This window comes from Mya arenaria, chromosome 4, assembly GCF_026914265.1.
Source record: "Mya arenaria isolate MELC-2E11 chromosome 4, ASM2691426v1".
Classification (NCBI taxonomy): domain Eukaryota; kingdom Metazoa; phylum Mollusca; class Bivalvia; order Myida; family Myidae; genus Mya; species Mya arenaria.
This window is the reverse complement of record NC_069125.1, coordinates 17,975,966-17,998,071: the sequence shown is the minus strand read 5'-3', so window position 1 is coordinate 17,998,071 and position 22,106 is coordinate 17,975,966. Positions and strand designations below refer to the sequence as shown.

The 22,106-nt window shown below is 35.1% G+C and overlaps 1 protein-coding gene across 2 annotated transcripts in view; it reads left to right on the top strand.

Annotated features, from left to right (window-relative positions):
• LOC128232552 (Bardet-Biedl syndrome 2 protein homolog) overlaps positions 1–19,489 on the top strand; it is a 40,116-nt gene extending 20,627 nt beyond the window's left edge. For both annotated transcript variants that reach the window (XM_052946186.1, XM_052946185.1), the window contains exons 15-22: positions 3,920–3,983; positions 4,885–4,992; positions 5,314–5,440; positions 6,514–6,648; positions 16,198–16,335; positions 16,990–17,102; positions 17,750–17,898; positions 18,376–19,489. In XM_052946186.1, coding sequence (XP_052802146.1) covers positions 3,920–3,983; positions 4,885–4,992; positions 5,314–5,440; positions 6,514–6,648; positions 16,198–16,335; positions 16,990–17,102; positions 17,750–17,898; positions 18,376–18,476 — 935 coding nt within the window. In that variant the 3' untranslated portion in view covers positions 18,477–19,489. The remainder of the gene's footprint in view (positions 1–3,919; positions 3,984–4,884; positions 4,993–5,313; positions 5,441–6,513; positions 6,649–16,197; positions 16,336–16,989; positions 17,103–17,749; positions 17,899–18,375) is intronic.
• The last annotated feature ends 2,617 nt before the right edge of the window (positions 19,490–22,106 follow it).

Here is a 22,106-nt window from a genome sequence, read left to right as displayed (position 1 = left end):
TTTATCATTAAGTTACCGTAAATGACTGGGTATAAGACGTTAGGGGGTATTAGACGCAGGGAAAAAAATCTTTGAAAAGTCCATGAAAAAACTTTTAATCTATGGTTTGGGTTAAAAGATGCATAGAAAAGATGTCAAATTGTCTGGCATTTTCGGCCACCATGTTTGTTGACAGTGACAAAAAAATTTTTTTCGTGAAAATGGCGACCGTTATCTTTAAAACCATACAATGATAAACTGTCGAGAATGATAAGTTAAGTTATGCAAAAACCTTATATTGTTCTCAAAATGTCAACACCTACAGAAAAGAATAAAGAATGTGACAAAGTGCGAAAAAACAAGGCCATTATCGCAACAGTATGTGGTATTAGTATGTTAAACAGGATAAAGGCAGTCAAGTTTTTCACACTTCAACTGACAAAAAATATTTTGACAGTGCCCAACTTTGTTTTTTTATATGCAAGTTTAATTATTGTTCAATTCAATTTATTATTCAAAATAATATTGAATAACTTTAATCGAAAAATATTTTTGTTTAAATTATAAACGTCTTACGATATACCGTATCCCGATCTTCAACTGCCATTTTAGCTCGTATATACTCGATCAATATGACGCGAGTAACATCCCTTTCTACATAAATCTAAACAAACTCTCGGCTTGAAATCGACCTCAGAAAAAAAGTTAAAAAAATTGTTACTGGGTATTATACGCAGGCATTTTTTGGCATCGTAATCTGAGGGAAAAAAGGGCGTCTAATACCCAGTCATTTATGGTACCAGTGTTTTCTTTAGTGATCTAGTTTGCAGTTTGCATGCATGAGTTTTAAAATAACTCTCATATAATGACTTAATGGCGAAAATATATATGGAAATTATATATATATTATAATAATACAAAAATAAAATGGATATTTGGGGCTTGTTTTCGTTTCTAAATGGAAAATTGTCGTTGAAATTCACTACCGTAAATGACTGGGTATAAGACGATAGGGGGTATTAGACGCAGGGAAAAAAATCTGTGAAAAATCCGAGAAAAAAACTTTTAATCTATGTTTTGAGTTAAAAGACACATAGAAAAAATGTCAAAATCGTCCGGCATTTTCAGCCACCATGTTTGTTGATAGTGACAAAAAAAATTTTTTTCGTGAAAATGGCGATGATTATCTTTAAAACCATACTGTCGAGAATGAAAAGTTATGTCATGCAAAAAATATTTTGACAGTGCCCAACTTTGCTTTTTTATATGTAAGTTTGATTATTGTTTAATTCAATTTATTATTCAAAATAATATTGAATACCGTAATTCACAAGAGTTCGGACACCATAAATTAATTATTTTTATCGCTCTCCGAATACATAGAAAATTATAATTTTTACATTTTATTTACATGTTTGTTTAACCTGCCTTTTTTCTTCATGTTTGCTTTTTACCACTTATTAATTTATCCGTAGTAATCAATGGTCATAAACTTATTTATTACGCCTATAAGTGTAAATCCTTCATGAAGTTAATTAAAACACCATTTTATACATGCACTGAACTGACTAAACACATTTTATCGGCTTCAGATCAAAGAGTCACACTGTGTGACGTCACATAACTTACAGTTATACCCACGAGGATCTCGTGGAGAGCATGGACATTGCTATGCAGGATTAATGTATAACTGTGTGATTATTGCTTCATATAGTCTATAAGTGTGGTACAAGTTTGAAAGCTTATTGGCAGATCGTTTTACAAACATGCCATGTCGATGTTTTCTTAATCCCTTGATTGCCCTTGTTGTTTGTTTAATCCTCAAATAAATATATCACACTTCCTTTTCAACAGGCAATAAATCGTTTAGGATGGGTAGTAACTAATTAAATTGTCACAGTGGTGTATACGGTTAGGTAATCTAGCCAGGCAGTGTAAAGATAAAAATCAATAATCTTCGTCTGTGAAACTTGGTAACTATGAAAGTTATGATTGATGTCCTTTGGGTGTCCGAAAATTAGGTACGCAAAATAAATTATTTTGGGAAATAATTATGGGTGTCCAAATATTTAGAGTGTCCGAACTCTTAGGCGAATTACGGTAACTTTAATTGAAAAATATTTTTGTTGAAATTATAAACGTCTTACGATATACCGTATCCCGATCTTCAACTGTCGTTTTAACCCGTATATACTCGATCAATATGACGCGAGTAACACCCCTTTCTACATAAATCTAAACAAACTCTCGGCTTGAAATTGACCTCAGAAAAAAAGTTAAAAAAATTGTTACTGGGTATTATACGCAGGCATTTTTTTGCATCAAAATCTGAGGGAAAAAAGTGCGTCTAATACCCAGTCATTTACGGTAGATGGATTTGGGGTTGTCAGAGCTTTTCTACTATGATTAAATGTGAATCTGTCCTGCGATACCATTGGCAGAGACATGTTCGTGAACACTAAATGTCATTTGAATTAGCATCCAGATTAAGAATGAACATTCTTGATCAACAGGCTTCTATTTTTACATATTATACCTCACATAAATTTGTCCCTTCTTTATATATATAATCTCGATCAGTCCGTATATCACTGTATTTTGATGAAAATCCAGTTTTATGACCTCAGCGGTCCATATATATTTTTGGCCGGTCCGGACCTCGCCAAAAATATAATATGGACCGGTGACGTCATACAATTGGTTAGTGCGGCTTGCTATTTTCACAACGGCGAAAACTTGTCGCAAGTAAACATTATCAGGTTTGTTAAATAAAACACATTTAAAACGCTTTAAAAATATTGTCTTGTAATGAAAATTGTTCGGTATAATATAAGAACTATAACACACCACTTTGGGCCATACGGCATTATAAGGACCGGTCAGTCAGCCCCCGAAGGTGAATGGACCTCGGCTATCGCCTCGGTCCATATACACCTTTGGTGGCTGACTGGCTGGTCCTTATAATGTCATATGACCCTCAGCGGTGTGTTATATTTCTTAAATATTGTGCGTCCAAATTTGTTTCTGTTAGGCTGACTTATACCCTAGTCACACATATAATATTGAAGGATGAGTCAAGTCATGCTTGAAGATCTATCGGAGTATTCTTGAATTTTATTCTTGTTCAACGAATACATGTATTCAAGTTACAAGTTTTCTTTCACAAATGTTTCATTTAGTCCATTGATAATACATTTCTAGGTGTTATTACTCCATCAACAATGTTAGAATTAAGTAATGGGCTTGTTTAGGGTTAATTTATGTTGTCTCATTTCTAACTGATGGAGCAGTTTTCATGTTCAGTTACTACAAGAACTGCTGATAATTACAATACCATTCCCATGTGTCTTTATTACTTCATATTTTCACTGATGTTGTTTGGAAAAATGATTATGTTTGGTATGGTTGAAACTGAGTTTTTTTTAGGTTAATTACAGAAATGTTTCATTGTTTTGTGATATCATATGCATATAATATGCCATGATGAAAATGAGACTTGAAACTTGGTAACGATATTGTTGCCAATACAGGTAGTTTTAATGTTTTCCCAAGAATCAAAATGACTCTTCTTCATCCATGGATGCGAATGATGAAATACATGACATAAACAATAACTCTACGTTTGAACTGGAATACTGTGCGTAGATAAATATACAGATGAGTTGAATGCTCATAGGATAGTCCATAGCGTGTAACATTTAAATCAATGTGGGTTTTTTTACAGACAGGATTTTTTGGACAGTTCTGATATTTGCTAAGGCTATAATTTCTTTAATAAACAGTTTGTAGCTATCATGTTAAATGTGACCTTTAGTTCCAAATATGTTATCAGACAGGATTTTTTGTGCAGTTCTGATATTTGCTGAGGGTATAATTTCTTTGATGTACAGTTGGTAGCTATTGTGTTAAATGTGACCTTTAGTTCCAAACTGTTTTACAGACACGATTGTCCGGGCAGTGCTGATATTTGCAGAGGGTATATTTGATGGAGAAAGTCATGTTGTGTAAGTTGATTTATTACAAGGTAGTTAATTAAAATAATTAGGTTTGTAAATACAGGACCCTTATTATGCATTTTCAGCCTAAATACCCAATGAAAAAGTTTAATTTATTCACCCATGAGAGTCAAAATTTTCATCTTAGGATATATACCTTCAAAAAATTCAAAATTACAATTTTTATGCTCCAAAGGGTTGCATAATTAGAATTCATACTGTCTGTACATCTGTATGTCTTTTTGTTAGAAAACTTCTCTGCACATTAACTTGAGAACAGTTTGCAATTAGGCAATCCATAGCCAAAATTTCAACATTGTATCATTAAACAAAAATCCATTAAGTTGAAATTTTGGCCAAGGATTGCATCATTAAAATAAAAACTAATCTAAAAAAGTTCATACATGTAGAAGCAGAAAATAGCATAGTCTTTTATAAGCTCGAAAATATTTTCATATCTTTTCTGTCAAAAAAGTCATTTAGAAATTAACGTCACTTAATTGTTTGTTAACATTGATTGTGACCGTGGTGACTCATGTGAAAACCCCTTTAAGTCACGTGATTACTTACCATGTAAAAGGTTGAAGTGGTTTTACGGCTGACCTGTTACAAAAGAATTATGCCACTTTAGTAATAATTTATGCATATAATGAGTTTAATTGTGGAAATCACTAAGTAAATACTTAACACTGATAAAATAAAAAAATTGTTAAATTTTATAATAATTATACATTAAAAAAAGTAATGATAATGGAGTTATGCTATAAAGGGGAGGGGGGAGGGGAAGCGCAATATAGTTTGATGCGAATTTTTAAAATCTATTTTTTATTTTAATGCATTATAGGGCTTAAATCATTTAACTTGAAATACAAAAACATACATGATATTGGGACATTTTAACTGTTTACAGACACCCGAGTCCAAGCGGCCTGAGTAACACTGTTAAAGTTAACATTGTTCCACCTAAAGACGTCCCAGTAGATCTCCATATCAAAGCCTTCATTGGATACAAGAGCTGGTAAGTTTCAACAAGATTGGCATATATTTAAAGAAAATAACCTACTAGAACAGTATGGGATGTGATTTGTAAGTGGATTCATGGATTTCTGTTGATCTAATGGATCCAGGGACCAGCCAAAATGGTTTCAGCCAATCAGCTGACAGGTCAATCATAGGAGGCATGTGAGCCATATAAGACTAACCATATCCACTCTAGTATACTAGTATTCCTATGACCCTATTATATTCAAATGCTGCCATCCAACAATGACATTATACAGTTTATAAAACCAACTTCTTTTAATTGTAGATTATCAGCTTTAAATATTATTTTTTGCAGTACACAGTTTCATGTGTTTGAGTTAACACGGCAGTTACCCAGGTTTTCTATGTACACGCTTAGCGAGGTTCCCTCAGAGGCTCCGAACAGTTACTGCACTTTCCAAATCAACGAACGTGTACAGAGGGTATGTTATGAAATCATTAAGAGTTAGTTCTACCTTGGGACCAACCTCCCCCACCCCCCAAAAAATGTTTTCTTTCAATGTTGATTCAAGGTTACTGTTCCAAACACACAAACAGGTGATGGAGAATTATTTTTTTGGAAAAGTAATAAATGTAAGTTCATTTTAAATGTGTTGTTTTTTTAGTTTTAGTTTGGTCAAAGCCTTGGTCGATGACGTGGGTAGCATCGTTGTGCCAAATCTTTGATAATGACCGTATCTCAAAACCCATTTAAGATGTCACTGACCCTCCAGGCTGTGAGCAACAACTACTATAAAACTTCAACAGCCAAGTTGAAAAATGAACCATTTGTCAAAATTTGATAGATATTTTTCCGTACTTGTGATGTTCAGCAAATTATTATTTTTAAAACATATGGCAAGCAACCATCTAAGGCAAATTGGTGGTACTGTATCACATGAACTGGGACAAGCAAAAACGAGCCTTATAGTGGTTTTTTTTTTTAATTAACAATCTTTTGCATTATGTCAATGTGTTTTACATAAAATTAACTTTTAAATAGTATCTATGATCTTTAATAATATGTCACACATTCTTCGACGCCATTCTATTTTTAGTCACAGTAAACTATGACATTATATCATATTGTTACTAAAAGACCTATTTTTTATTTCAATTAGAGCACCTCAGCCATTTTCCATTGGAAATAACCTCAGAATTATATGGACAGAATTCAGAATTCTTGACATTTAATTCCGCCACAAGTGGATGGTGTAGTATTTTCAATTTAGCAGTTGAGTCCAAAGACATTTGTATTAATAATCTTAATTGTTTATGCAATAATACATTTCACTGGGAATAAATTGGAACTCTGTTATATAAATCATACATTAAAACACCAAATTAATGTAAATTATTATAATAATTATCATTATTAATTTTTATGAACCACTTTTACTGATGCACAAGCATATATCTGAGGCTGGTTGTATGATCGAAATGGCTGAGGTGTTCCCATTGATTTGTTCTTGTACTAGGTCTCATGTTTAACATACACATTTCCACTCTCTATCAGCTGGTTATGTGGATCAACCAGAACTTCCTACTACAAGATGACGTACAGTGTGACCCCAATGGCCATCTCGACCTCACATTTATCTCGCTACGAGGCTCGGGACCTTTTAACATCCGCATGGACACCAATGGCAATGTAAGTGACACTAGTCATTAGCAATAGATATTTTGTTGACCTATCTCAAATTAGTCTAATCTGAGATTTGAAGAAGTCCGGCAAATAGTTTAGGGAAGAAAAAAATGGATTGTCTGAAAAGTACAGGTATAGATTTAAACACAGATGAAAGTTTTGAATGAAGACTGCCATTTTCTAACACCAGTCCACAAAGTAGTCTTATGTGCAGTTGTTAGGCCAAAAGAATGGTTTGTTAGGATTTCATCCTTTTCAAATACAGGTAATGAGTAAGGGTAGGTAGGCTTTTTATGCCCCCGAAGGTGGGCATATTAAAATCGCACCGTCCGTCCGTCCGTCTGTCCGTCCGACTCAATAACTCAGAATATTATGGACTTTATTTAAAATAACTTGCCACATGTGTTCGGCATACCAAGACGACGTGTCGGGTGCAAAAACCATATCCCTACCTCTAAGGTCAAGGTCACACTTAGGTGTTTATTCACAATGGAATGCTGCATATAATGACATAGAGTATAGATTGTCGTGTCCGGGCTGTAACTTTTCCTTGTATGGACAGATTTTAAAAATAATTTGCCACATGTGTTCGGCATACCAAGACGACGTGTCATGTGCAAGATCTGTGTCCCTATTTCTTAGGTCGAGGTCACACTTAGTGTTTATTCACAATGGTATGCTGCATATAATAACATAGAGTATAGGTTGTCGTGTCCGGGCTGTAACTTTCCCTTGTATGGACGGATTATAAAATAACTTGGCACATGTGTTTGAATTACCAAGACAATATGTCGGGTGCAAGACCTGTGTCCCTACCTCTAAGGTCAAGGTCACACTTAGTGTTTATTTACAATGGAATGCTGCATATAAGGACATAGAGTATAGGTTGTTGTGTCCGGGCTGTAACTTTCCTTTGTATTGACAAAATTTAAAATAACTTGCCACATGTTTTCGACACACCAAGACAATGTGTCGCGTGCAAGAACCGTGTCCCTACCTCTAAGGTCAAGGTCACACTTAGGTGTTTATTCACAATGGAGTGCTGCATATAAGGATACAGAGTATTGGTTGTTATGTCCGGGCTGTAACTTTTTCTTGTATGGACAGATTTTAAAATTACTTGCCACATGTGTTCGACATACCAAGACGACGTGTCACGTGCAAGACCCATGTCACCTCTAAGGTGAAAGATACACTTTGTGTTTATTCACAATGGAATGCTGAATATAAGGACATAAGAATGTAGATTGTCAAGTATGGGTGGTATTTTTTTATGTTCAGAAGCAATTTAAAATAACTTGCCATATGTATTTGTTTGATCTTTAACTTTTCATGTACTGACCTTGTTCATAGGTCAATGTCACATTCGGGGGCATTCGTCACATACTGTGACAGCTCTTGTTATTTTTTTATTTTATTGATTTTATTAGGCTTTATGTAAGAACGTGAAGGTCATTATTGAAGAACGTTGTTTAAGTAATCATCTGTATAAAGGTTTAAAGGTTTTAAACTACATATTGAAACACACACAATTTTTTTTTTTTAAATGATATTTTGTTAACCAACTGACTATCAAAACATTAGGGTCGGCGCCAAATGTATTTTTTAGGCCCTAGCACACTCGTTATGCTAACCAAGGCATCCTTTCATCATTGTTGTTTTAAATGGTGCAAAATGTGTTTTTCATTCATTAACCATCCTGTTGTCAATTTTATTTTGGTTGTGGGTGGTGGATGTTCTCGACAAACTCAGTGCCATCCTTCATATCTATTTCTATGATCTCTTCATCATTGTTGTAAAAAGGGTGGAAACCTGTTATGTGTTTTCCACACATTATGACGTCGTATGACATATGATATATTTAACTCTCAAAAGTCAGGATTGGTCTTAGGTGATACAAGTCAGTGCCATCATGCGACTCGATTTCCAAAATCTATTCATCATTGTTGTTATAAGAGTGAAAACCTGTAATGTGTTTTCCACACATTATGACATCGTATGACATCATATGATATATTAAACTCTCAAGATTCAGGATTGGTCTTAGGTGATTGTTCTCGACAATCTACAAGTCAGTGCCATCATGCGATTCTATTTCCAACATCTCTTCATCATTGTTGTAATAAGAGTGAAAACCTGTAATGTGTTTTCCACACATTATGACATCGTATGACATATTAAACTCTCAAGATTCAGGATTGGTCTTAGGTGATTGTTCTCGACAATCTACAAGTCAGTGCCATCATGCGACTCTATTTCCAACATCTCTTCATCATTGTTGTAATAAGGGTGCAAAACTGTAATGTGTTTTCCACAAATTATGACTTCATATGACTTCATATGTTTTATTTAACTCTCACGATTCAGTATTGGTTGTTGATAGTTTTTGTTTAGATTATTTTAAATCTGGTGCTATCCTTTGTTTCTATGTGCACCATCATCCAGAACCCTTCCTTTTTATTCATAATTGCCCCGCACTAAGTCTTGAAGTCATAGGGTCCTGCACACATGCTTATAGTTAATGTAAGCTCTTCCTGAATGAAGGCATATTTGATAAATGTGTCTGGCCTTTCTGAGGGTATTCATCACTTACAGTGACAGCTCTGGTTTAAGGCTTATTTTAGTTGACGCCTCAAACTTTTTGCTCTAGCATTACTTAATGGACTGTTCAGAACTTTGTTAAAGTTAACAGTGTTGTTGATGTCATTGTTGTTAACTTTTTTATGACTGCTCTGTCAGTTTAATAGACACATTTGTGATCGGCTGTGTTTCTAAACAAGATTTGAGAAAACTATTTTAGCTGTACTCAATTATATTTAAAGAAATGAGCTCATCGTCAAATATTTCAAATTTAAACTTAACAGCAATGTCGTTTATCACCTTGTTAACTTTAACAATCAGTCCAATGATTACTCATTCTGAAAGATTGATAAAAATCCTTGATAAACACCCCTAGTTTTTTTTAGCTTGACTATTCGAAGAATAAGGAGGGCTATACTACTCGCCCCAGCGTCGACGTCTGGTTAAAGTTTTAGGGCAAGTTGGGATTTTCACTTATAAGTCCAATCTTCATTCAATTGACTTAATACTTCACACAGTTGTTCAGGGCCATCACATGATGAGGTTAGATAACTCCATATTATCCTTTAGACAGATTATGGCCCCTGATTGACTATGGAACTTAGGTTAAAGTTTAAGGGCAGGTTGGGATATTTATTAATAACTTCTATACCCTTCGTTCAATTGACTTAATACTTCACACAGTTGTTCAGGACGATCACACGATGAGGTTACATAACTCTATATTATCCTTAATACAAGTTATGGCCCCTGATTGACTTAGGTTATTGTTTTAGGGCAGGTTAAAGTTTTATGGCAAGTTGGGATTTTCACTTAAAAGTCCAATACCATTCATTCAATTGACTTAATACTTCACACAGTTGTTCAGAGCCATCACATAATGAGGTTAGATAACTCCATATTATCTTTTATACGAAATATTATGGCCCCTGATTGACTATGGAACTTAGGTTAAAGTTTTAGGGCAGGTTGGGATATTTATTAATAACTTCTATACCCTTCATTCAATTGACTTAATACTTGACATAATTGTTCAGGACCATCACTCAATGAGGTTACATAACTCCATATTATCTTTAATACAAGTTATGGCCCCTGATTGACTTAGGTTAAAGTTTTAGGGCAAGTTAAAGTTAAAGGCAAGTTGGGACTTTAATAAAAAAACTTCTATACCTTTCATTCAATGTACTTAATAAAATTCAAAATTATTAACAACCATCTTACAAATTATGGCCGTTGATTTTTTGATTTTTTTTTAAATTTTATTGTAATTTCTTTTGAAAGGCATATTTGTATATTCTTAACCACATTTTCATAATGGGAAATCAAGTTATTTGAATGACTTGTGTCATTGTTCGGGCGGGCTAGTGGGAGGGCAGCATCAAAGTCACCTTATGTATCAAATAATTTTAGTTATGTTTGACATAAAGAAGCCAAACTTGGTAATATTACATCGTTATTGCATTCACTTCTAAGTCAAAGCGGCGTAGTCAAGCGCGCTGTCTTACAACAGCTCTTGTTATAGTATATAATGAACTTAGTTGTTTGTGGGGTTTTGTGCTCTGGTTTGTGATTGTTTTGTGTTCTATGTCTTTTGCGTTTACCCTGTGCCATTAAAAGGGGTTTATGTTTAAACTTTCATCAACTGAGCTTTTCGCAGTTTTCATATAAACATTGTTGTTATAATTTGTATTGTGTTATGTTAATCAATTACTAGAAAAGTTGGGTCATAGGCTGTATTCAATAAACTTCTTAAATTGATCTTAAAGGGGCTTGACACCAGATGTTCCCAAAATATGCATCTACAGTATTTCTTCAAAACAAGTTTAGAATTTTCAATGCAAGCTAGTAGGGTCCAATAATACATCAATTTACATGATTGAAATAATAACACAAAAATCATGTTGCTGTCTCATCTGTGTTTCCCTGTTTAAAAAATTGCACATAAAAGTTTCCCAGTTTAAATTAATCTGTTTATGAGTAAAGATAAATATACTGACACTATCTCTAACCTTACTAGAATTTATGTGGTAGGAAACCCCAGTAAATTTCAAATTGGAAAAAACTGCACATTGTTTTGAGCAATGTAATACATCAGTAAGTAAGATTCAATGCATTGTACACAATGATATCAATTCTATGTAAGTTTTTGACAATTTTCTTTTTAGCTCACCTGTCACATAGTGACAAGGTGAGCTTTTGTGATCACAATTTGTCCGGCGTCCGTCCGTCCGTCCGTAAACTTTTACTTTAAACGACATCTCCTCATAAACCGCTTAGCCAATTTCATCCAAACTTCACAGGAATGTTCCTTGGGTGGTCCCCTTTGAAAATTGTTCAAAGAATTGAATTCCATGCAGAACTCTGGTTGCCATGGCAATGGAAAGGAAAAACTTCTCCCAAACCACAAGGCTTAGGCCGTTGATATATGGTAGGTAGGATCACCAAATGGTCCTCTACCAAGATTGTTTAAATTATGGCCCTTGGGTCAAAATTGGCCCCGCCCCGGGGGGTCATGGGTTTCCTCTATATGTTTATAGTGAAAACTTTAAAAATCTTCTCCTCTGAACTTACTTGGCCTAGAGCTTAGATATTTGTCATGATTCATCGTCTAGTGGACCTCTACAAAGTTTGTTCAAATTATGGCCCTGGGATCAAAATTGGCCCCGCCCCGGGGGGTCATGGGTATACTAGATATCTTTATAGTTAAAACTTCAAAAATCTTCTCCTCTGAACTTACTTGGACAAGAGCTTAGATATTTGGCGTGATTCATCGTCTAGTGGACCTTTACAAAGATTGTTCAAATTATGGCCTTGGGGTTCAAATTGGCCCCGCCCCGGGGGGTCATGGGTTTTCTCTATATGTTTGTAGTGAAAACTTCAAAAATCTTCTCCTTTGAACTTACTTGGACTAGAGCTTAGATATTTAGCATGATTCATCGTCTACTGGACCTCTACAAAGATTGTTCAAATTATGGCCTTTGGGTCAAAATTGGCCCCGCCCCGGGGGGTCATGGGTATACTTGATATGTTTATAGTTAAAACTTCAAAAATCTTCTCCTCTTAACTTACTTGGACTAGAGCTTAGATATTTGGCATGATTCATCGTCTAGTGGACCTCTACAAAGATTGTTCAAATTATGGCCCTGGGGTCAAAATTGGCCCCGCCCCTGGGTGGTCATGGGTTTTCTCTATATGTTTATATTAAAAAAATCAAAAATCTCCTCTGAACTTACGTTGCTTAGAACTTAGATATTTGGCTTGATTCATCGTCTAGTGGACCTCTACAAAGATTGTTCAAATTATGGCCTTGGGGTCAAAATTGGCCCCGCCCGGGGGGGTAGGGTATTCTCTATATGTTTATAGTTAAAACTTCAAAAATCTTCTCCTCTGAACTTACTTGGACTAGAGCTTAGATATTTGGCATGATTCATCGTCTAGTGGACCTCTACAAAGATTGTTCAAATTATGGCCTTGGGGTCAAAATTGGCCCCGCCCCCTTGGGGGGTCATGGGTTTTCTCTATATGTTTATAGTGAAAACTTCAAAAATCATCTCCTCTGAACTTGCGTGGCTTAGAGCTTAGATATTTGGCATGGTTCATCGTCCAGTGGACCTCTACAAAGTTTGTTCAAATTATGGCCCTGGGGTCAAAATTGGCCACACCCCGGGGCTGATGGCTTTTCTCTATATGTGTTATAGTGAAAACTGAAAAAATCTTCTCCAAACTCACAAAGACAAGTAACGTCTTAATTTAAACTGGATAACATATTTAGTACACATACCAATTTTCAATATGGGCCACATACAACAATTAATAACAAATATACATATATAGATACACACGTAAAATCAAGTAGTGACAAGAGCTTGGATATTTGGCATGATATATCATCTAGTTGACTTGTACCAATATTGTTCAATCTTTGGCCCTGGGGTCAAAAAATGGCCCCACCCGGGCGGTCATGGGTTTCCTTATATATGTATATGATGAAAACTTATAAAATCTTCTTCTCCGAAACCAAAAGGCGAAGGCCTTAGATATTTGGTATGAAGCATTGTTTATCGGACCACTATTAAGATTGTTCAAACTTTAGCCCTGGGGTCAAAATTGGCCACGCCCCGTGTTCATAGGCTTAGGTTTTCAATATTTTTATATAGTCTTATATAATAAAACTTTAAAAATCCTCTTCTCCAAAATATAAGACCTAGAGCTTTTATATTTGGTATATAGTGTTACCTAGTGGACCTACACCAAAGGTATTCAAATTATTGTCCCGGGGTCAAATTGGCCTTGCTCAGGGGACATTTGTTTTTACATTGTCTTGTCACTTAAACATCTTTTCCTCTGAAAGTAAAGGTCAGAATGACTCCATACTTGATATGTAGCATCCTTACATGGTCCTCTCTCAACTTTGTTGAAATGGTTTTGTTTGGCCCCTTTTAGGGGTCACCAGAGCAAAAAATAGAAAAACCTTTAAACAACTTGATCTTATTAACTGCTTGATGGATCTTCAAGTCTGAAGCATCCTAGCATGGGCCTCTGTCAGGTCTTTTCAAATAATTTTGTTTGGCCCCTTTTAAGGGCCACCAGAGCTAAAATTAGTAAAAAAAACTTAACATTTTCTTCGCATGAACCCCTTGATAGATCTTCAGCAAATTTGGTTTGAAGTGTCCTTGCATGGACCTCTCTTAAATTTGTTCACATAATTTTGTTTGGCCCGGTTGCCATGGCAACCTAAAGGAAAATGTCAACAATTGGTTATAATCATCTTCTCCTAAACCGCTTTGACAATTTTGATGAAACTTCATAGGAATGATCCTTGGTTGGTGCTTTTTCAAAATTGTTCAAAGAAATTAATTCCATGTAGAACTCTGGTTGACATGGCAACCTAAAGGAAAAGTGTCAACAATTGGTTACAATCATCTTCTTCTCCTAAACCGCTTGGACAATTTTGATGAAACTTCATAGGAATGATCCTTGGTTGGTGCTTTTTCAAAATTGTTAAAAAAAATTAATTCCATGCAGAACTCTGGTTGCCATGGCAACCTGAAGGAAAATATAGGCTGTCGTGTCCGTGCTGTGACTTTCTCTTATATGGACAGATTTTAAAATGACTTGCCATATGTTTTCGACATACCAAGACAACATGTCGTGTGCAAGACCCATGTCCCTACCTCTAAGGTGAAAGATACACTAAGTGTTTATTCACAATGGAATGCTGAATATGAGGACATAAAGAGTGTTGGCTGTCATTTAGTATGATTTTTTTTTCTATGCTCAGAGGCAATTTAATATAACTTGCAATATGTATTTGACACATAAAGGCAAGATCAACTTTTTATGTACTTGTTCATAGCTCAATGTCACATTGGGGGGCATTTGTCACATACTTTGACAGCTCTTGTTCAATATTCTTTGAGAAACAAGTTATATTAATAACAAAGGTTAAACTCTTTTACTCAGGTGAGCGATTTAGGGCCATCATGGCCCTCTTGTTTTGCAATTGTATCATCTGGTGTCTAGTCTCTTTAAACCTTAGTAGTACAATCTGAATGTTTGTATTAGACTGTATTCATTTGTCAATACACTGATTAGAATCACTTGGGCAAGTAACATATTATATACAGGCCCAGAGGTAGTTCTGACACCCTGCTTGGGCCACCCCTACCCACTTCACCCCGCCTTTAACTACTGTTGAAACAAACATTTTTTTGCCAAATTTTAATTATGCTAATTTATTATTGTTATTATTATTTATTTATTTTAGTATGCTAATTTTAGTTTTCAGCAATTTGTATGCAAAAGTAATATTATTTTTGGAAAAGACATGTTCCAGCCCTGTTGTTAAGTTAGAGAGAGCTAAAATTTGGTTGACCTGGCTGGGAATATAGTCAAGGCCCTTGTTGGATTTCTTAATCTTCAGGACTTATATACAAGCATTGACACTGTACACTGTTTCTACCCTAGGCAGGGCTTTACACTGCTGGTATGGACCTGGCTGGGAATATAGTATATACAAGCATTGACACTGTACACTGTTTCTACCCTAGGTTGGCCTTTACACTGCTGGTATGGACCTGGCTGGGAATATAGTATATACAAGCATTGACACTGTACTCTGTTTCTACCATAGGTTGGCCTTTACACTGCTGGTATGGACCTGGCTGGGAATATAGTATATACAAGCATTGACACTGTACACTGTTTCTACCCTAGGTTGACCTTTACACTGCTGGTATGGACCTGGCTGGGAATATAGTATATACAAGCATTGACACTGTACACTGTTTCTACCCTAGGTTGGCCTTTACACTGCTGGTATGGACCTGGCTGGGAATATAGTATATACAAGCATTGACACTGTACACTGTTTCTACCCTAGGTTGGCCTTTACACTGCTGGTATGGACCTGGCTGGGAATATAGCATATACAAGCATTGACTCTGTAGTACACTGTTTCTACCCTAGGTTGGCCTTTACACTGCTGGTATGGACCTGGCTGGGAATATAGTATATACAAGCATTGACTCTGTAGTACACTGTTTCTACCCTAGGTTGGCCTTTACACTGCTGGTATGGACCTGGCTGGGAATATAGTATATACAAGCATTGACACTGTACACTGTTTCTACCCTAGGTTGGCCTTTACACTGCTGGTATGGACCTGGCTGGGAATATAGTATATACAAGCATTGACACTGTACACTGTTTCTACCCTAGGTTGGCCTTTACACTGCTGGTATGGACCTGGCTGGGAATATAGTATATACAAGCATTGACACTGTACACTGTTTCTACCCTAGGTTGGCCTTTACACTGCTGGTATGGACCTGGCTGGGAATATAGTATATACAACCATTGACACTGTACACTGTTTCTACCCTAGGTTGGCCTTTACACTGCTGGTATGGACCTGGCTGGGAATATAGTATTTACAACCATTGACTCTGTAGTACACTGTTTCTACCCTAGGTTGGTCTTTACACTGCTGATATGGACCTGGCTGGAGATATAGTACAGGCCCTGGCTGGATTTTTCAATCTAGAGGACTTGCATACAACCATCGATTTTCCAGTTGAGATGGAAAGACTGCGAGAAGTGCTTGTCAAGGTAGGAGGGCCGAATGTTGTAAAATATTAACTAATAGAATGATAAAGCTTATTAACAAGTGGTAGTTGGGATCAAATCCTAGGACTAATGCTTACTAAAGCAGTTTAAACGGTTAAGTGAATGATGATGAGAGAAGTCTAGAGGTATTGTTGGTCGTCTGTCACCCATGTGGTTGTGGATTCAAACCAAAACAGGGAGACATTGTTCTCCCTGTTATGCCTCCCCAACAGATTCAGACAGCACGCCTATAATGGGTTTTTTTACAAAGGGAAACAACTTGAGAATGATTCTTATCAGCTGTGAACTGTGTTCACAATTTAGCTTAAATAAATTAGTATAAACTAAACCAATCTGGGTTTTTTAAATGTTTGGTTCTTCGACCATGTATCTTATGGATGGGGATATGAATTTTCGAAATTGCTTCTTATTATTATTATACGCCCATATTTTTTTCTCTTTTTTAGAAAACAGTCTGTATTCAGCGACTCTGTCATATGCGACAAGTAACCTTAAATTACCATTCCCCAACAGCTAATCTTACTGTGTAAAACATTCAACACCATATGAGGTAATCCTATGAAAATGGAATTTACCAGGAGTGAGGCCAACATTCTTTGTGTATATCTACTAAATCTGCCATCCCTGGGTATTTAGGTCGATGAATACCATGCAGTACGTCAGAAGCTGACTGCGGAGATGGCCGACCACTCGAATCTCATCCGGAGCCTCGTTGTGAGAGCGGAAGATGCCAGGCTCATGGGGGATATGTGAGTTGATAACAGAAAATTGTCAGAAACACACAGCAATTAAAAGGTTAAAGAAACGCTTCAAAAATATTCAAACTGCCGTACATTCAAGTAAAAGGCACACATTCAAAAACATGGTAAGATTATGATGGAAATTCCGTGAAATGTTGCTTAAAATCTTTGTGCAATTTTTTCGGTTTGAATAACAAGCAGTACATGAAAATCTGGAATTAATTGAAAGAGGCATATAATAAAAGTACTATTATGATTGGGTGCTTTTTGAAGGCCGGTATTAAGTCTCGTTCATTGTAGAAATATCGACTCCTGTGCAGTTTCGATGGATAATAGTTTAAAAATAACACGTCCTATCACAATATCTTAATTTTTGTCCATTTTCTCCACAGTGAACCTACTGCTGTCATCAACATTTATTTATGAAGCGTATTAGGGTCTTAAAGTGACACAGGCTTGGCAAATCTAGAAGAGTTAATTTTCCAACATTTTTTTTTAAATTACTCCATTAACTACCGAAATTTTGCAAATTGTTAAAAATAAGGTTTTGTTAAGAAAAAATTATATTTCAGATTTCTTTTAAGCATACTTACTTTCCAATTTAAAAATCCACTGTGTATTTTATACCATCAGATGATTAAATACTGTATTCCCAGGGGAAACATGAAGAAAGGTTACACAGAGCTGTATAACATGAACCGAGACCTGATTAATGGCTACAAGATTCGCTGTGGAAACCACCAGGAACTCCTCAACGCGCTGAAACAGGTCAACCTGATTGTACAGAAGGCTGGGCGCATGAGAGGTGAGATTCGGCCAAGTTGATAATTGTAGTTAAATCAGATTATACCTCTGTAAAGGTACTTCAGGTTAATAGTGCAAAAAAGTGTAGAAATCACCCTCAAGTCTGTTCGTTGGCAGTAATCGGAACTAGTGTCCTTACTTGAGAGGCTATGAGAAATCTTGGTGGAGCTTGGACACCATGACAGTTTTCTTGGTGGGGCTGGAACTCCTGACAGTTTTCTTGGTGGGGCTGGAACTCATGACAGTTTTCTTGGTGGGGCTCAAACTAATGAAAGTTTTCTTGGTGCAGCTGGAACTCATGAAAGTTTTCTTGGTGGGGCTAAAACTTATGACAGCTTTATAAGTGGGGCTCAAACTTGTGACATCTTGGGTGAGAGGCAGTCACCTTACATCTTATTTACAGGGTCATTCCTAATTTCCAGTGATTCTGAAATGATAATATTCTTTAAATAATATTTTGTATTGTTTGTATTTTCAGTGGGTAAATACAAGACTCAGGTTGTGAATGCGTGTCGTGCAGCCATTAAAAGCAACAATGTGAACGCACTATTCAAAATCATTAAAGCCGGAGGGAGCTGAATCCTCAGATTTAGTGGTGTATGACATTGTTATTAAATTATTTTGTACATAATCTGTTTAGTGGCATTTGGCCTGTGATTGTTAATTTAGTTTTGAATGACTAGTGATTATTACTTAAATGGTATATCAGCTGTGAATGTTTTTTGACATTTGAATTTGTTTTCGAGGCAATAAGGGAGATCGTTAGTCCTTGTATCATGTTTGAGAGTTCTTTATTTACGTCTACACATTAACTTCTCCATCAGAACTGTAACTTGTAGAATGGTTATAACTGTTCTATACTGTGCAGGTAGACTACAACACTATTCATCTATACTGCATGCTATTTACTGAACGTTGCCCTTGACAACATAGTACCAAACAGGGATATACTTGTTTAAATATTCATTATTTGTTCTGGAATAAAAAATTTACAACTTAAATAAGATAAATTATACTATAATACTTGGATTTAAGAATTGAACTCATTTTACCGCATTACATCAAAAGTTATTAAAAGTCATACATTTGTATACACTCTTTTAAAACGCATACTCACATCAAATGTTATTAAAATTTGGGTCAAGATTCCAAAGAATGTAAGTATATTTTCTTGAAATATTGACAAATATTTGTATCAACATATTCATTTGTTTTTTAAAAGTGTAAAAGCATACAAGGTTTTTAATCATACTATGCTCTTGTCTGGTTAAATAAAAACGTGGTAACATCTGGGCCCAGTATCACAAAAATAATTAAGTAAGATCTCAATTTCAAGGCTAATATTTCTGTGATATTGAGGCCAGGTGTTTAAATTTTTTTAGAACATTGCCAGCCATTATTTATTCTTAAGTATTTGTTGTTAACTATTTGTTTATGTGAACCTATATCATTAAAAAAAATTAAACTCTGTGATATTTAGTGTAACTATGTCGTATCTTTTTTATGTGAATAAATAGAGGATGATTATTTGTGTCGGTGAAAAATTGTAATCTATTTCACCTTTGAGCACTTAAAAATATATTTCACAAGTGGCATAACCACAAGTGAGAAAAAAATCCTTTTTACTATTTAATACGGGATGTAAGAAAACATTTCATTGCATTTTATTAGAAAAACCCACCAACATGTATGTGCACGAAATGTCATTTTGGAAAAGACATCGTTGTAATTGTTTATCAGCCCTGCGGGCACTGATGTTCGATTTTGGTAGCAGAATGGACCAAAATTCTAAACAAATTAATATTTTCATATTTTGAAACAGTGAACAATATCATTTTTATTTCACTGACATCCCTACAATCAACAGGAAAGCAAGCAATAAAAGTATTTGATAGATCTTACAATGTACTTAATGTTGATCATCGCGTAAGACAGACAAATATGTTGAGAGATTAGGAGTATTGTTACAGAATAACGTGACGTACAACTACTCCCACTTAATTCAATTTGACCACCTGACTCTGGTATATGCCTTAAAGCTGCACTCTCACAGATTGAACATTTTGACAACTTTTTTATTTTTGGTTTTGTAACGAGACAATTTATGCGAAAATACAGTGATTTAAGACTGCTGACAAAAAATCTGATCGCTGATTTTCATATTTAAGGTTAAAAAAATTGGTTCATTCCAAGACAAAATATAAAAAAAAGGGCAAAACGGTAAAAACCTGTGAGAGTGCAGCTTTTAGACTTATGGCTCGCTATATAGGTATATATATATATATATATATATATATATATATATAAGTGATCAATGTTTGGGTGTTTTAATAAGTAAATTCAAACAACAATCTAAGAAATATATTTATTGTATTTGAGTAAGCATCTGTACAGTCAACTGAATGCACATCATAATACATAATACATACTTTTAGCAAAAGTTCACATATATTAATTTGTTAAATATGTAAGTACCGGTACATTTCATAAATATAACATATCAGATAATTCATATAATCCAATTAAAATGTAAATCATTTTCATATGCATCATCATTTTAAATATGTATACAACTTATTCAAATTTGTATTACATATCCTATACATATAGGCAACCACACATGATCAATGTACACACAAGGTCCATAAAAATGTTTTACTTTATAAAATTAGCCTTGCCAGTCTGACTGTCCAAAGCTGAATGACCAATTTACTGACCAATATTACATTTCCTTAGCTGACTTACAGCGCCACCTAGCATTCGTTACAATTAACTAGGGAAATTAATTTTCTTCTAATTCGTAAACTCTAAGAACATAACATATCCTTGAGAGATAAAAAATAACTGTCAACTATCTAGATTCAGCTTATGCCCATATAAAAGTTACGATAGTCCAGTTGACATATTTTTTCTACAACAAGACCAACCTTGATGATATATTGTTCACAGGTTTCTGGAAATTCCACTAAAATCCTTAAAAATTCTCACATTTGTCACGAAGAATGACAATGTGCAAAACAAACCTTAAATGTATTCAATGTGAAAAACAACCCTCATATTTAGTTTATACTGCTTGGCAGATGTAAAAAAAACAACAGCCAAATCACTTCAGTCACTCTGGAGTTACACGAAAAGCCTTGGAATTGTAAAAATAGGAGCACACTAGACAAACCGGTTGATTTTGGAATAATAAAACCAGATGCTACCACCATGTCCATTTCACAAGATTTGATGTTGGCAGATGTGGAGTGGTTTATGGGTTTTGTGACAAAGGGATGGACATTGGACACAAGTGTTATGAAAATCATTAAAGCGTCTAGACACCAGATGGTTCCAAAATCCGCAAATACAGTATTTCCTCAACACAAGCCTAGAATTGTCAATACAAGCTAGTATGAGGCTAATAAAACTTTACACGATTAAAAAAAAATTGTCACTGTATCTGCTGAGTTGACCCGTTTCAAAATAGCGCATAATGGTTTCCCAGTTTATGGTGTGTATATTTAGCATGTAAAAGTCACATGATTAGTACAGATATACAGACCGATGCTACTTTTAATTAACTTGGTAGACAGACCCATTCAATTTTCGATTGGAAAAATACGCAAAAATTACGTAAGATAAATGTGTCGTCGTGATACATCAGTAATAAAGATTTAATGTGTTGTACACAACAATGACAATTATATGTAAGTTTTGAACTATTTTCTCTTCTTCTTGCAATGATATCATCTGGTGTCTAGTCCCTTTAAAGCAACTGTGCACCAGATGATCAATTTGCAAGAAAAAAAGAAATTTGTTGAAAACTGACATAAACTTGGTATTGATGTGTACAATGCATTGAAACTTACTAACTAAAGTACCACATAGTTTACAATTTATTTAAGTTTAGCAGTTATTTCGTATTTTTCCATTAAAAAAGATTACTGGATATGTCTACCTAGTAGAATTCATTCCTTCTGCGTGATTGGCTAGGCGATGTTATCACCTGACATAACCAAGTTAGGTATATAGCTTAAATATACCACTTGTTTGGAGTAAGTCTTCGTAGCACAGTGGATACTGCACTGGATTCAATTTTGGCGACACGGGTTCGCACCCAGTCTCCGACACAATTTTTTTTTTTAACATTTTGGTACTTTTTTTACAATTATGATATCAAAGCGTAACACATTCTATTAAATAATTGTCCTGAGATTCGTTACAGAA